The sequence below is a fragment of the Manis javanica genome, chromosome X (assembly GCF_040802235.1).
Source record: "Manis javanica isolate MJ-LG chromosome X, MJ_LKY, whole genome shotgun sequence".
Lineage (NCBI taxonomy): Eukaryota > Metazoa > Chordata > Mammalia > Pholidota > Manidae > Manis > Manis javanica.
In genome coordinates, this window is record NC_133174.1 from 72,746,516 (window position 1) to 72,761,803 (window position 15,288).

Consider the following 15,288-nt stretch of genomic DNA (forward strand, 5'->3'; position numbering starts at 1 on the left):
AGTGACCTGTCCTGCCCCTTTAAGATTTCCAAAAAGCACTCTCCAAACCAAAACAACAACAGCAACAATGAGAGAGGGAACAGAAAGGAAAAAAAAAAGAAAAAACACGCGATTTTTTTTTTTTTTTTTTTCCTCAGGTGCCGGTCCCAGGCACCCGCGCACTGGTCCTGCTGCCCTGTCTCCCTAGCACCAGGGTCCCTGTCCTTTCAAGGCTTCCAAAAAGCACCCACCCACCGGTCCCGCAGGGAAGGAACGCTCAATATTCTTGGTCCTCAGGCACTGGTCCCACGCACCCGCTCACCAGTCCCGCCGCCCTGCCTCCCTAGCACCGGGGTCCCTGTCCCTTCAAGGCTTCCAAAAAGCACTTGGCAAAAAGAGAGAAAAAAAAGGGGAAAAACGCGCGATTTCTTCCGTCCTCAGGTGCTGGTCTCAGGCACCCACCCACCGGTCCCACAGGGAAAAATGCGGGATATTCTTTGTCCTCAGGTGCCGGTCCCAGGCACCCGCTCACCAGTCCCGCCGCCCTGCCTCCCTAGCACCGGGGTCCCTGTCCCTTTTAGGCTTCCAAAAAGCACTCGCAGAAAAGAGAAAAAAAAAAAAAGGGGAAAAACGCGCGATTTCCTCTGTCCTCAAGTGCCGGTCTCAGGCACCCGCCCACCGGTCCCGCAGGGAAAAACGGGGGATATTCTTTGTCCTCAGGCGCCGGTCCCAGCCACCCGCTCACCAGTCCCGCCACCGTGCCTCCCTAGCACTGGGGTCCCCGTCCCTTCAAGGCTTCCAAAAAGCGCTTGCCAAAAAGAGAAAAAAAAAAGGGGAAAAACGCGCGACCTCCTCCGTCCTCAGGCACCGGTCTCAGGCACCCGCCCCCAGGTCTCGCAGGGAGAAACGCGGGATATTCTTTGTCCTCCGGCGCCGTTCCCAGGCACCTCCTCACCGGTCCCGCCACCCTGCCTCCCCAGCAACGGGGGCCCGTCCCTCTAAGGCTTCCAAAAAGCGCTCGCCAAAAAAAAAAACTGCTCCGGTTTCTCTCCACCCGCTGGGAGCCGGGGGGAGGGGCGCTCGGGTCCCGCCGGGCTGGGGCTTGTATCTTACCCCCTTCACAAGGCGCTGGGTTCTTGCAGGTGTGGATGTGGTCTGGATGTTGTCCTGTGTCCTGTGGTCTCTATTTTAGGAAGATTTTTCTTTGTTATATTTTCATAGCTCTATGTGTTTTTGGGAGGAGATTTCCACTGCTCTACTCACGCCGCCATCTTGGCTCCCCTTAAATGAATTTTTTGTACCTTAGGTCTGTTTATAATTAAACATCCATATTTCATCAAATATAAGACATTTACCTCTAAGAAAGAAGTACTGATCAGTATACTTATCCCAATTTCAGATATGTTAGGATGTAAACATATAAGCATCTTAAATTTAGTGAGATGACAAGTAAAAAAATAAGTATCATAAAGCCAAGTATAAGTGATTTTTGAATTATCTGCTGTTTTGGATCATCAGCTCTGCTATTAGCCATTGGCATATTAGTTTGATAAAGGAGAGTTGACTATCTGCAAAACCTGTTTCAGTGTGAAAGATCTGCTCACACCAGAGTTTGATCACTTGCTGTATTGCACAACACTCAAAGTCAAATTGCTGTTGGGCTCAGGTGACATTGAAATGTTGGAGCCTATGTTGGGACAAGTTATGATGAGTTAATCCTTCACTCTTCCCTTGCCATGTTCATGAGTTCTTCTCTGTTAAACCTGAACAGATGCCAGCCCTCCTCGGAGGAAAGGTCTAAAGCCCCTCGGCGAGTTTAATAGTCAATAGAAGCCTGGTTCCAAATGATGACAAGAAAGTGCATGCAGTTACAGTGGCTTCTGATGGCTATCTGTTTAAAAACAGAGATGACTTTTATTTGAAAGTCTATTCTTCATTAACACATTCATGTTATTAAAGGTCTAAAAGCAAGGCACTGTGTGTGTATAATACTTCCAAATAATAATACAACAGTTACCTCTTGGACTTCTAAGCTTTAAAAAAGAAAAAGGTCCTTCTGTTGAGTTTTAAAACCCTTTGTTTAAAAGTCCAAAAATGATGCAAAGTCCACTCATTGGCAATTCTATAAATCCAATTCACTTTTTGTTCTTTATTATTATTCTAGAAAAAGTTTACCAAAGTTTGTCATATGTATTTCCAAAGTGCAAAAGTATCTTGTTTTTATACTATTCTCATATTTATGCTGTGGACCTATTTTATGGGGAAAATTGGCTTCGAATCTCCCTCTTGCTTTTGCTTTTTAACAAAAAGGAATATAGAGTGGTTGTGGATTATATAGAAATCAATTTTTAATTAAATGTAGCTCAAATATAGCTGACATGAGTATCTTATTTGAATAACTTATTTGGAATTTAAAAATTAAGTATATTTTGAGATTATGTTTGAATTGTGAGATAAATTATTGAATTTATACCGTGTTAAATAACAATGTTTGATAAAGAAAAGGATAACATATAGAATACCACTACTAGTTGTAATACATACCTAACTTAGTCTCTTCAGCATTTCAGCTCCAGTACCTAGACTTTTTAAATAGCTAATGCAAAATGAAAAACTGTAAGTTGAAAAATTCCACTTAACAAGTTATTTGCTTTAGTTTAAAAGATATAAAATATAAAAGCCTGTATCTGGTTGTTACATATTCTTAATAGTTTGTGTTAAAACTCACCTCATGAATGGTTTTCATCTCTCTCCCGACTGGAATGTAGTTCCAAAAGTAATGGAAAATATTTTGGATTTATTTTTAAGATCAGCAAAGAGGAATTAAGTCCCTGTCACTATCATCACAGAGTATATTGCATATTAATTTCTAGACAAACCAACCGAAAATATAAAGGCATTTTTTTTTAAGATAAAAGGATAGCTATAACTTGGCTTATCCAAGCCCTGATGGAAACTAATGAAAAAAATCTTTTTCTAATTTCTGATTGAGTTTTCACCACATGCAGTGATAACTATGATAATGATCAGGCTCATGAAATTGAAATGAGTTGCATGAACTAACTTTAATACCATATTTATACTAAAACCATAAATGTATACATAAAATATGCCATTTACATTTTTAAAATATAAGTAATACTATTAATTGAAACTTGACCTCAATAAGCTTATATGACATAAAAGTCCTCTAGGTAAAGTAACTTGCCAATCCAGGGGTCGTATGTAAAGTACTACATGGAAAATCCAATAGTCACTTGGCCTAGGAAGAGGGAAGAGAGGGTACAAAGAGGTTAATGCTCTGAATCTTAAAATGCTCTTCCCTCCAGAATTGAATATCTTTTTATTTTTTTAACTATTAAAGTCATAAAAGCTCAATGGACAAAGTTTCAAACAATACAGAATTATATAATGTAGAAGGTTTAATTATCTTATAATACAACCTATAAGAGATAAGTCACCTTTTAAAAGTGTGGAGTATATATTCTTCCGAAACTTTTCTTCCATGTATATACAAAGTGCATACCACACATTTTCTTTTTTAAAAAAATGAAACAGTTTATACACTTGTAACCTTTTCTTCTGCTAAGTAGTAATTATATACTATCAAACTGTACTTTGTTTTCAGGGTAGGAGAAATATACTACACATTAAACTGGAGGAGGAAGATTTATTTTACCTGATGGCTTTTGTTGATTGTGTATTTCTATAGTCAGACAGTTGAAAAGGGGATTGTCCCCAAAGCCATCCCTCAGTAAATCTGAAATATCAATTCACATGCAATATGTTAGAAAGTTTACATAAAAGAGAAGGCAGATGCTAGAGGTTATTTGAATACTTGCAACTTCCAGAGGGCAGTTTGACTGATAAATTGCACTTAAATTTGGTCAATTAGCCATCAGCCCAGTGGCAACTTCAAAACTCCACCACCCCTTACCTCATGTCAGACAGCTGTGTGGACAGCATCATGAATTTCTGGAGTGATTTGCTGTAGCCAGGGTAGGCAATAAGGAACTTATCCTCTAAATATTGGAATTCTGTGTTCTGATCATGGATTGCCACTCTGAATGCTTAGGTGAGAGCTTGAAGTTGGCCATCATTTTTCCAACCTCCACCATCTAAAGCAGCTTCCAGTAGATTTAAAGTAACCAGACCTATTTTTTTAGACCTTCAAAAACAACCGTACATAGGAAAATCTGGAAAGCTACCATGCATGATGAGGTAAAGACACACACCTAGAAAAAATCTAACACTAAACATTCAGATCAGGCTGCTCTCTGACACAGAGATGCCCCACAACAATCGCAAAAACAACTATCTCTTGGAAAGGGGGAAAAGTTTATTTCCACAGTAAACACGTTCTAAGATTCAATGGTCCAGTTTTCAACAATAACAAAATCATAACTTATTCACTATGTAAGAACTTGTTCACCATGTAAGAACTTGTTCGTTATGCTTCAGAAGATTGGAGACTGTTGAGAATTAGGCTTGGGGTTGATTAATGATTGTGCATTGAGTCCCCTATATAGAATTTTATTGTTGTTAACAACCATTTGATCAATAAATATGAGAGATGCCTTCTCAAAAAAAAAATCATAAGACATACAAAGAAATTAGAAAGCATGGCTCATTCAAAGGAATGAAGTATATCAACAGAAAACATGCCTAAGGAAGTCCAGATGTCAGAACTACTAGACAAAAACTTTACAATAACTGTCTAAAGGTGTTCAAAGAGCTAAAGGAAGACATGCACAACAATAGAAAGAAGATGTCTGAACAAAATAAGACTTAATAAAGAGATATAAAAAAGAAACCCCACCAAAAAATTAGGAACCTGGAAAGTATACTAACTGAAATAATGAATGTACTATAGAACTTCAAAATCAGAATTTAGTAAGCCTGAGGAACAAAGAAAAACAAAACTAAACGGAGCCTAAGGGGTCTGTGGAACACCATCAGGTGGACCATACGGGAGTCTCAGAATGAGAAAAAAAGAGGTAAAAACTTTGAAGAACTGATGACTGAAAATTTCCCAAATTTGATGCGAGAACACGAAACTAAAAATCCAAGTTCAACAAACTTCAAATAGGATAAGCCCACCCAAAAAGATTGACACCATGACACATAATCAAACTGTTGAAAGATGAAGACAAAAAGAAAATCCTGAAATCTTCAAGAAAGAATATCACATACAATGGCTCAATAGGATTATCATCTGATTTCTCATCAGAAACCTCACAGACCAGAAGGCAGTGGGGTTGATAGATTCATAGTGCTAGGGCTTGGGGGGAAACCTGTCAAGCAATAATTCTGTGTCCACCAAAACTGTCTTTCAAAAATGATGGAGAAATTAAGATCCCCAGATACCCTCCACCACCAAAAAGATCCCTGGAGGGCTGTAATTATCACTAGCTCTGCCCTGTATAATATGCTAAAAGTAGTCAGTCCTTCAGGTTGAAATGAAAGGAAGCTAGATAGTAACTCAAAACCACATGAAGAAATAACGATAAAGGCAAAGGTACCAAGTTAGAGGTAATTACATGGGCAATTATAAGAACTAGGTTTATTTTAATTTTGTTTCTAACTTTTTTATTTTCTACATGATTTAAAAGACAAGTGAATAAAATTAGTTATTAATGTATGTTATTGGTACAATTATAAATATGTAATCTCTGACATCAACCTAAGAGGAGAATGGAGATGTAAAGAAGAGTTTTTGTATGATTCTGAAGTTAAGCTGGCATGAATTCAAATTAAATTGTTTTAACTTTAGGATATTAAGTATAATCCCCATGATAACAACAAAGAAAATATCTATAGAATATATACATAAGGAAACAGAGGAAATCAAAGCATTTCACTACAAAAATCAACTAACCACAAAAGAAGGTAGCAATGGAGGAAATAGGAGACCAAAAAAAGCTATATGGCATGTAGAAAACAAATAGTGAGATTACAGAGGTCAGTCCTTCATCAAAATGCTCTAATCAAAAGAAATTAACAGAATGGATTTAAAAAACTTTATTCAACTATATGCTGTCTATAAGAGACTTGCTTTAGATAAAACACACACAGACAAATCTTGATAGTAAAATAATGGGAAAAGACATTTCATGCAAATTGCAACCAAAAGAGAGCTCTGGTAGCTATACTAATATCAGACAAAATAGACTGTAAGTCAAAAACTGTTACAAAGGACAAAGAATATACTATATAATGATAAAAGGGTCAATTCACCAAGAAGATACAACATTTCTAATTATGTACCAAACATCAGAGTTCCAAAATATATGAAGTAAATATTGACAGAATTGAAGATACAGACAACTCTACAATAATAGGAAACTTCAATACCTCAATTTCAATGTATTGAACAACCAGACAAGATAAATAAGTTAACAGATTATTTGAGCAACACTATAGATGAATTGGATCTAACAAATGTACAGTATACTCCACTGAACAATATAATACACATTTTCCTCAAGTGCACAGGCAAATTTCTCTAGGATAAACCATATGTTAGGCCACATCTTAATAAATTTTGAGGGGGTGGAGCCAGGATGGCAGCGTGAGTAGAGCAGCAGAAATCTCCTCCCAAAACCACATATATCTATGAAAATATAACAAAGACAACTCTTCCTAAAATAGAGACCAGAGGACACAGGACAACATCCAGACCACATCCACACCTGCGAGAACCCAGTGCCTCGCAAAGGGGGTAAGATACAAGCCCCAGCCTGGCGGGTCCCGAGTGCCCCTCCCCCCAGCTCCTGGCGGGAGTAGAGAGGTCTGAGCGGGAGGGAGAAGGAACCCAGGACTGCTGAGCACCCAGCCCCAGCCATCTGGACCAGAGCACAGACAGTGCATGCGCGAGGCCCTGGATACTAGGGAAACAGGGCAGCAAGAATGGTGAGCGGGTACTGGAGGCCGGCGCCAGAGGACAAAAGCGAGCAGCCATTTTTTGTTGTTGTTGTTGTTGTTTTGTTGTGTGCTTTTTGGAAGTCTTAAAGGGACAGGGTCCCCAATACTAGGTAAACAGGGCAGCAAGAACAGCGATCTGGTATCAGAGACCGGCGCCAGAGAACAAAAGAAAGGCGAGCGGCCACCTTTTTTTCTTTTTTTCTTTTCCTTTTTTTTTCTATTGATTTGGCAAGCACTTGTTGGAAGTCTTAAAGGGATAGGGTCCCCAATACTAGGGAAACAGGGCAGGAAGTCCGGTGAGGGGTGCCCGAGGCGGGCACCGGAGAATAAAGAAAAATGAGCGGCCATTTTTTTTTTTTTTGTGGTCATTGTTTTGTTTTGGCGGGTGCTTTTTGGAAGTTTTAAAGGGGCAGGGCGGGACACTTAGTCCAGAGGTAGGGAATCCCGGGATCTCTGGGCACTCTAATCCCCTGGGCTGTAGGGAGCAGGGAGGCCCTTTATGGAGATAAATAGCCTCCCGGCTGCACCTCCTCCAACGCAACTCCACCACTTTGGAGCAACAGTGGAGATAAACTCCATAGCAGCCAGGCAGGAAGCAGAAGCCCTGTCTGCGCGCAGCTACCCAGCACAAGCCACTACAGGTCGCTATTCTCCCAGGAGAGGAAGGCCACAAAACAACAAGAAGGAAAGTTCTTCCAGCCGTCACTAGTCCCAGCTCTGCAAACTATTCCTATCACCATGAAAAGACAAAATTACAGGCAAACCAAGATCACAGAGACACCAGAGAAGGACACAGACCTAACCAGTCTTCCTGACAAAGAATTCAAAATAAAAATCATAAACATGCTGACAGAGATTCAGAGAAATACGCAAGAGAAATGGGATGAAGTCCGGAGGGAGATCACAGATGCCAGAAAGGAGATCACAGAAATGAAACAAACTCTGGAAGGATTTATAAGCAGAATGGATAAGATGCAAGAGGCCATTGATGGAATTGAAAGGAGAGAACAGGAACGTATAGAAGCTGACATAGAGAGAGATAAAAGGAACTCCAGGAATGAAACGATATTGAGAGAACTGTGTGACCAATCCAAAAAAGAACAATATCCGTATAATAGGGGTACCAGAAGAAGAAGAGAGAGGAAAAGGGACGGAAAGTATCTTGGAAGAAATGCTGAAAACTTCCCCAAACTGGGGGAGGAAATAATCAAACAGACCATGGAAATACACAGAACCCCCAAAAGAAAGGATCCAAGTAGGACAACATCAAGACATAATTAAAATGCCATAATTAAAATGGCAAAGATCAAGGACAAGGAAAGAGTTTTAAAGGCAGCTAGAGAGAAAAAGGGCACCTATAAAGGAAAACCCATCAGGCTAACATCAGACTTCTCGACAGAAACCCTATAGGCCAGAAGAGAATGGCATGATATATTTAATGCAATGAAACAGAAGGGCTTTGAACCAAGGATACTGTATCCAGCATGACTATCATTGAAATATGATGGCAGGATTAAACAATTCCGAGACAAGGAAAAGCTGAGGGAATTTGCTTCCCACAAACCACCTCTACAGCACATCTTACAGGGACTGCTCTAGATGGGACCACTTCTAGAAAGAGCACAGAACAAAACACCCAACATATGAAGAATGGAGGAGGAGGAATAAGAAGGGAGAGAAGAAAAGAATCTCCAGACAGTGTATATAACAGCTCAATAAGCGAGCTAATTTAGGGGGTAAGATACTAAAGAGGCTAACTTGAACCTTTGGTAACCACGAATTTAAAGCCTGCAATGGCAATAAGTACATATCTTTCAATAGTCACCCTAAATGTAAATGGATTTGCACCAATCAAAAGACACAGAGTAATAGAATGGATAAAAAAGCAAGACCCATCCATATGCTGCTTACAAGAAACTCACCTCAAACCCAAAGACATGTACAGACTAAAAGTCAAGGAATGGAAAAACATATTTCAGGCAAACAACAGCGAGAAGAAAGCAGGGGTTGCAGTACTAATATCAGACAAAATAGACTTCAAATCAAAGAAAGTAACAAGAGATAAAGAAGGACACTACATAATGATAAAGGGCTCAGTCCAACAAGAGGATATAATCATTCTAAATATATATGCACCCAACACAGGAGCACCAGCATATGTGAAACAAATACTAACAGAACTAAAGGGGGAAATAGACTGCAATGCATTCATTTTAGGATACTTCAACACACCACTCATCCAAAAGATAGATCTACTGGGCAGAAAATAAGTAAGGACATGGAAGCACTGAACAACACAGTAGAGCGGATGGACCTAATAGACATCTATAGAACTCTATATCCAAAAGCAACAGGATATACATTCTTCTCAAGTGCAAATGGAACATTCTCCAGAATAGACCACATACTAGGCCACAAAAAGAGCCTCAGCAAAATCCAAAATATTGAAATTCTACCAACCAATTTTTCAGACCACAAAGGTATAAAACTAGAAATAACTTCTACAAGAAAACAAAAAGGCTCACAAACACATGGAGGCTTAACAACATGCTCCCAAATAATCAGTGGATCAACGAACAAATTAAAATAGAGATCAAGGAATACATGGAAAGAAATGACAACAACAACACAAAGCCCCAACTTCTGTGGGACGCAGTAAAAGCAGTCCTAAGAGGAATGTATATAGCAATCCAGGCAAACTTAAAGAAGGAAGAGCAATCCCAAATGAATAGTCTAAATCACAGTTATCAAAAAAGAACAAATGAGGCCTATAGTCAGCAGAAGGAGGGACATAATAAAGATCAGAGAAGAAATAAACAAAATTGAGAAGAATAAAACAATAGCAAAAATCAATGAAACCAAGAGCTGATTCTTTGAGAAAATAAACAAAATAGATAAGCCTCTAGCCAAACTTATTAAGAGAAAAAGAGAATCAACACAAATCAACAGAATCAGAAATGAGAATGGAAAAATCACGACAGACTTTACAGAAATAAAAGAATTATTAAAGACTACTATGAAAACCTATATACCAATAAGCTGGAAAACCTAGAAGAAATGGACAACTTCCTAGAAAAATACAACCTCCCAAGACTGACCAAGGAAGAAACACAAAAGTTAAACCAATTACGAGCAAAGAAATAGAAATGGTAATCATAAAACTACCCAAAAAAAAACCCTAGGGCCGGATGGATTTACCTTGGAATTTTATCAGACACACAGAGAAGACATAATGCCCATTCTCCTTAAAGTGTCCCAAAAAATAGAAGGTCAGGGAATACTCCCAAACTCATTCTATGAAGCCAACATCACCCTAATACCAAAACCAGGCAAAGACCCCACCAAAAAAAAAAATTACAGACCAATATCCCTGATGAATGTAGATGCAAAAATACTCAATAAAATATTAGCAAACAGAATTCACAGCATATGAAAAGGATCATACACCATGACCAAGTGGGATTCATCCCAGGGATGCAAGGATGGTACACCATTTCAAAATCCATCAACATCATCCACCACACCAACAAAAAGAAAGACAAAAACACATGATCATCTCCATAGATGCTGAAAAAGCATTTGACAAAATTCAACATCCATTCATGATAAAAACTCTCAGCAAAATGGGAATAGAGGGCAAGGACCTCAACATAATAAAGGCCGTATATGATAAAACCACAGCCAACATTATACTGAACAGCGAGAAGCTGAAAGCTTTTCCTCTGAGATCGGGAACTAGACAGGGATGCCCACTCTCACCACTTCTATTTAACATAGTGCTGGAGGTCCTACCCACGGCAATCAGACAAAACAAAGAAATACAAGGAATCCAGATTGGTAAAGAAGAAGTTAAACTGTCACTATTTGCAGATGATATGATATTGTACATAAAAAACCCTAAAGACTCCACCCCAAAACTACTAGAAATGATATCAGAATACAGCAAAGTTGCAGGATACAAAATTAACACAAAGAAGTCTGTAGCTTTCCTATACACTAACAATGAACCAATAGAAAGAGAAATCAGGAAAACAATTTCATTCACAATTGCATCAAAAAGAATAAAATATCTAGGAATAAATCTAACCAAAGAAGTGAATTACCTATACTCTGAAAACTACAAGTCACTCTTAAGAGAAATTAAAGAGAACACTAACAAATGGAAACTCATCCCATGCTCCTGGCTGGGAAGAATTAATATCGTCAAAATGGCCATCCTTCCCAAAGCAATATACAGGTTTCGTGCAATCCCTATCAAATTACCAACAGCATTCTTCAATGAACTGGAACAAATAGTCCAAAAATTCATATGTAACTGCCAAAGAGTTCGAATTGCCAAAGCCATACTGACAAGGAAGAATAAAGTGGGGCGGATCTCACTCCCCAACTTCAAGCTCTACTACAAAGCCACAGTAATCAAGACAATTGGGTACTGGCACAAGAACACACCCACAGACGAGTGGAACAGAATAGAGACTCCAGACATTAACCCAAGCATATATGGCCAATCAATATACGAGAAAGGAGTCATGGACATACAATGGGGAAATGACAGTCTCCTGAACAGATGGTGCTGGCCAAACTGGACAGCTACATGTAGGAGAATGAAACTGGACCATTGTCTAATCCCATATACAAAAGTAAATTCAAAATGGATCAAAGACCTGAATGGAAGTCATGAAACCATTAAACTCTTGGAAAAAAACATAGGCAAAAACCTCTTAGACATAAACATGAGTGACCTCTTCTTGAACATATCTCCCCGGGCAAGGAAAACAACAGCAAAAATGAACAGGTGGGACTATATTAAACTGAAAAGCTTCTGTAAAGCAAAAGACACCATCAATAGAACAAAAAGAACCCTACAGTATGGGAGAATATATTTGTAAATGACAGATTCGATAAAGGCTTGACGTCCAAAATATATAAAGAGCTCACACGCCTCAACAAACAAAAATCAAATAATCCAATTAAAAAATAGGCAGAGGAACTGAGCAGACATTTCTCCAAAAAAGAAATACAGATGGCCAACAGACACATGAAAAGATGCTCCACATCACTATCATAGAAATGCAAATTAAAACTACAATGAGGTATCACCTCACACCAGTAAGGATGGCTGCCATCCAAAAGACAAACAACAACAAATGTTGGCGAGGCTGTGGAGAAAGGGGAAGCCTCCTACACTGCTGGTGGGAGTGTAAATTAGTTGAACCATTGTGGAAAGCAGTATGGAGGTTCATCAAAATCCTCAAAACAGACTTACTATTTGACCCAGGAATTCCACTCCTAGGAATTTACCCTAAGAACGCAGCAATCAAGTTTGAGAAAGTCAAACCCTATGTTTATTGCAGCACTATTTACAATAGCCAAGAATTGGAAGCAACCTAAATGTCCATCGGTAGATGAATGGATAAAGAAGTTGTGGTACATATACACAATGGAATACTACTCAGCCATAAGAAGAGGGCAAATCCTACCATTTACAGCAACATGGATGGACCTGGAGGATATTATCCTCAGTGAAATAAGCCAAGCGGAGAAAGAGAAATACCAAATGATTTCACTCATCTGTGGAGTATAAGAACAAAGGAAAAACTGAATGAACAATACAGCAGCAGAATCACAGAATCTAAGAATGGACTAACAAGTACCAAAGGGAAAGGGACTGGGGAGGATGGGTGGGTAGGGAGGGATAAGGGAGGGGGAAAGAAGAAGGGAGGTGTTAGGATTAGCATGCATGGGGGGTGGGAGAAAGGGGAGGGCTGTACAAGACAGAGAAGACAAGTAGTGATTCTACAACATTTTGCTATGCTGATGGACAGTGACTGTAAAGTGGTTTATAGGGGGGACCTGGTATAGGGGAGAGACTATTAAATGTAATATTCTTAATGTAAGTGTAGATTAAAGATAACCAAAAAAGAAAGAAAGAGAAGGGGTATTACTCCCTGATAGGATAAAACTAACTGTAAATCAACGATTAATGCATGCTTTAAATATCCTTAATTTTGATCACTTAACGGGTGTCAGATGATTGGCTATGGATGTACACTTTTCTGAATATATTCGTTTCTCTTAAAAAAAAAAAGCAGTTCCTGTGTGGTGACCTCCAATGAGTTCTACACAATGGTATAAAGGGTATATCAAAGTGTGGGCAAAGGGTCTGTTTGTGTTTATACAGAGGAACAAAGCCTAATTTGGCTACCCAGAAAATGAACTAAGATACGATATGAAGAAGAACTTCCAACATCAGCACTCTCTGGAAGAGACATACCAGAAGATGATCATCAAAGAACCTGAACAAAGATCCAGGCGATGCTGCAGTTGTAGCTGCATTCATCCCACCGGTTCCTGGACTTGCCATGGGAATGAAGAAGGAGATATCTAAGCTGGCCTGTGCCTACAGTAAAACAACAAATCTGACTGGATCTATATTGTTGGAACTCAACCAAGAATTAGGAGAAGTGCAAGTTGTAGCACTCCAAAATCTTACAACTACAGACTATCTACTGTTAAAAGAACATATGGAATGTGCACAGTTCCCAGGAATGGGTTGTTTTAATTTGTCTGATTTCTTTCAGACTGTTTAAGTACAGTTGGACAATATCCACTATATTATAGACAGATTCTCACAAATGCCTAGGGTGCCTAACTGGTTTTCTTGGCTTCACTGGAGATGGCTGGTAATTATAGATCTGCACTGGTTATGTAACTGTTTTCAAACAATATGGCTTCTCTCTCACTTACCAACTTTACATTTCCCTATATGGCCCCGGAAGATGACTGGTTACCCAGAGACAGGTAAGATTCCTCAAGGGAGGAACAACCTAAGACAGGCACAGTCGCAGGGGGGGCCATCAGGTGAGAAATTGGGGATCAACAGAGGTGAGGCTTAGAACCTCTCCCACCCTATTCTGAGAGAAATCTGCTGCATCCGTGGATGTTTATTGCCCTTGTCTAGCTTGGATTAACACATAGTCTACAGGCACACACCTGATCATCTACATTTGCTCTCTTACAACACTAAACTATGTTTTCTACCTTTATCTTGCATCTACCTACCACTTCAGCATTTTATTAAAAATAATAATAATAATAAAGGGAGAAATGTGGGATTCACATATAAATCAAGTATAAAAATCAAACAAATATTCATATTTGACCTGATTGTTTATAGTTTGTAATGTGTGATCAAAACCGAAAGTTTTTGTGATGACTGCCCTTGTACTGTTCACCATGTAAGAATTTATTCACTGTGTAAGAATTTGTTCACCATGTAAAAAAATAAAAAAATAAAAATAAATAAATTTTGAAATACTGAAATCATGGAAAGCATCTTTTCCAATCCCAATGGAATGAAATTGGAAATCAATAGCAAAAAGACTCAAATATTGGAAATTAAACAACACACTCTTAAACAAACAGTGGGCCAAGAAGAAATCATAAGCGATATTAGAAAACATTTCGAGATAAATGAAAATGAAAACACAACATATGAAACTAATGGGATGCAATGAAAGCTTTACCAAAACAGAAAATTATAGCTGTAAACGCCTACATTAAAACAGGAAAAAAATGGTCTTAAGCAATAACCTAATCTTACACCTTAACAAACTAGGAAAAAGAGCAAGCTAAATCCAAAGCTAGCAGAAGGAAGGTAATAGTAAAGATTAGAGCAGAGATAAACAAAATAGAGGTTAGCAATGCAACAGAGAAAAATCAATGAAACCAAAAGGTGGTTCTTTCAGAAAATCAACAAATTGATATGTAGGCTGACAAAAAAAAAGAGAAAATGGAAGTAATTAAAATAGAAATGAAACAACACTACTACTGACCTTACAGAGATAAAAAGAATTACAAGTAAATTCTATGAATTGTCCACAAAAAATTAACCTAGAAGAAATGGACAAATTCCTTTAAATTTATAAATTACCTAAATTGGTTCAAGAAGAAATAAAATCTGAACAGATCTACAAGTAAAGACTTTGAGTCAGTTATCAAAATCTCCCAAGAAAAATCAGAGACCACCAGATGGTCTCACTGATGAATTCTACCAAACATTTAAAGAATTAACACAATCACTCCCAAACTCTTCCAAAAAAATTGAAGAGGTAAGGAATATTTTCCTATTCTTTCCATGAAGTCAGCATTACTCTGACACCAAAGCTATTGCAAGAGAATTACAGACCAATATCCTTTATTAATATAGATGCAAAAATCCTCAACAAAGTTTCAACAAATTGAATCCAATAGCACATTAAAAATATCATCACCATGACCAAGTGTGATTTATCCTAGGAATGAAATGATGGTTGAACACAAGAAAGTTAATACATCATGTTAACAGAACAAAAGAGAAAAAACACTTGATCATCTCAACAGATG

The 15,288-nt window shown here is 38.4% G+C and overlaps 1 protein-coding gene across 1 annotated transcript in view; it reads right to left on the reverse strand.

The window, feature by feature from the left end:
* Window positions 1-1,368: 1,368 nt before the first annotated feature.
* SATL1 (spermidine/spermine N1-acetyl transferase like 1) overlaps window positions 1,369-15,288 on the reverse strand; it is a 36,253-nt gene continuing 22,333 nt past the window's right edge. Inside the window, 2 exon segments of the mRNA XM_073227508.1 lie at window positions 1,369-3,241; window positions 3,659-3,739. Coding sequence (XP_073083609.1) covers window positions 3,150-3,241; window positions 3,659-3,739 — 173 coding nt within the window. The 3' untranslated portion in view covers window positions 1,369-3,149.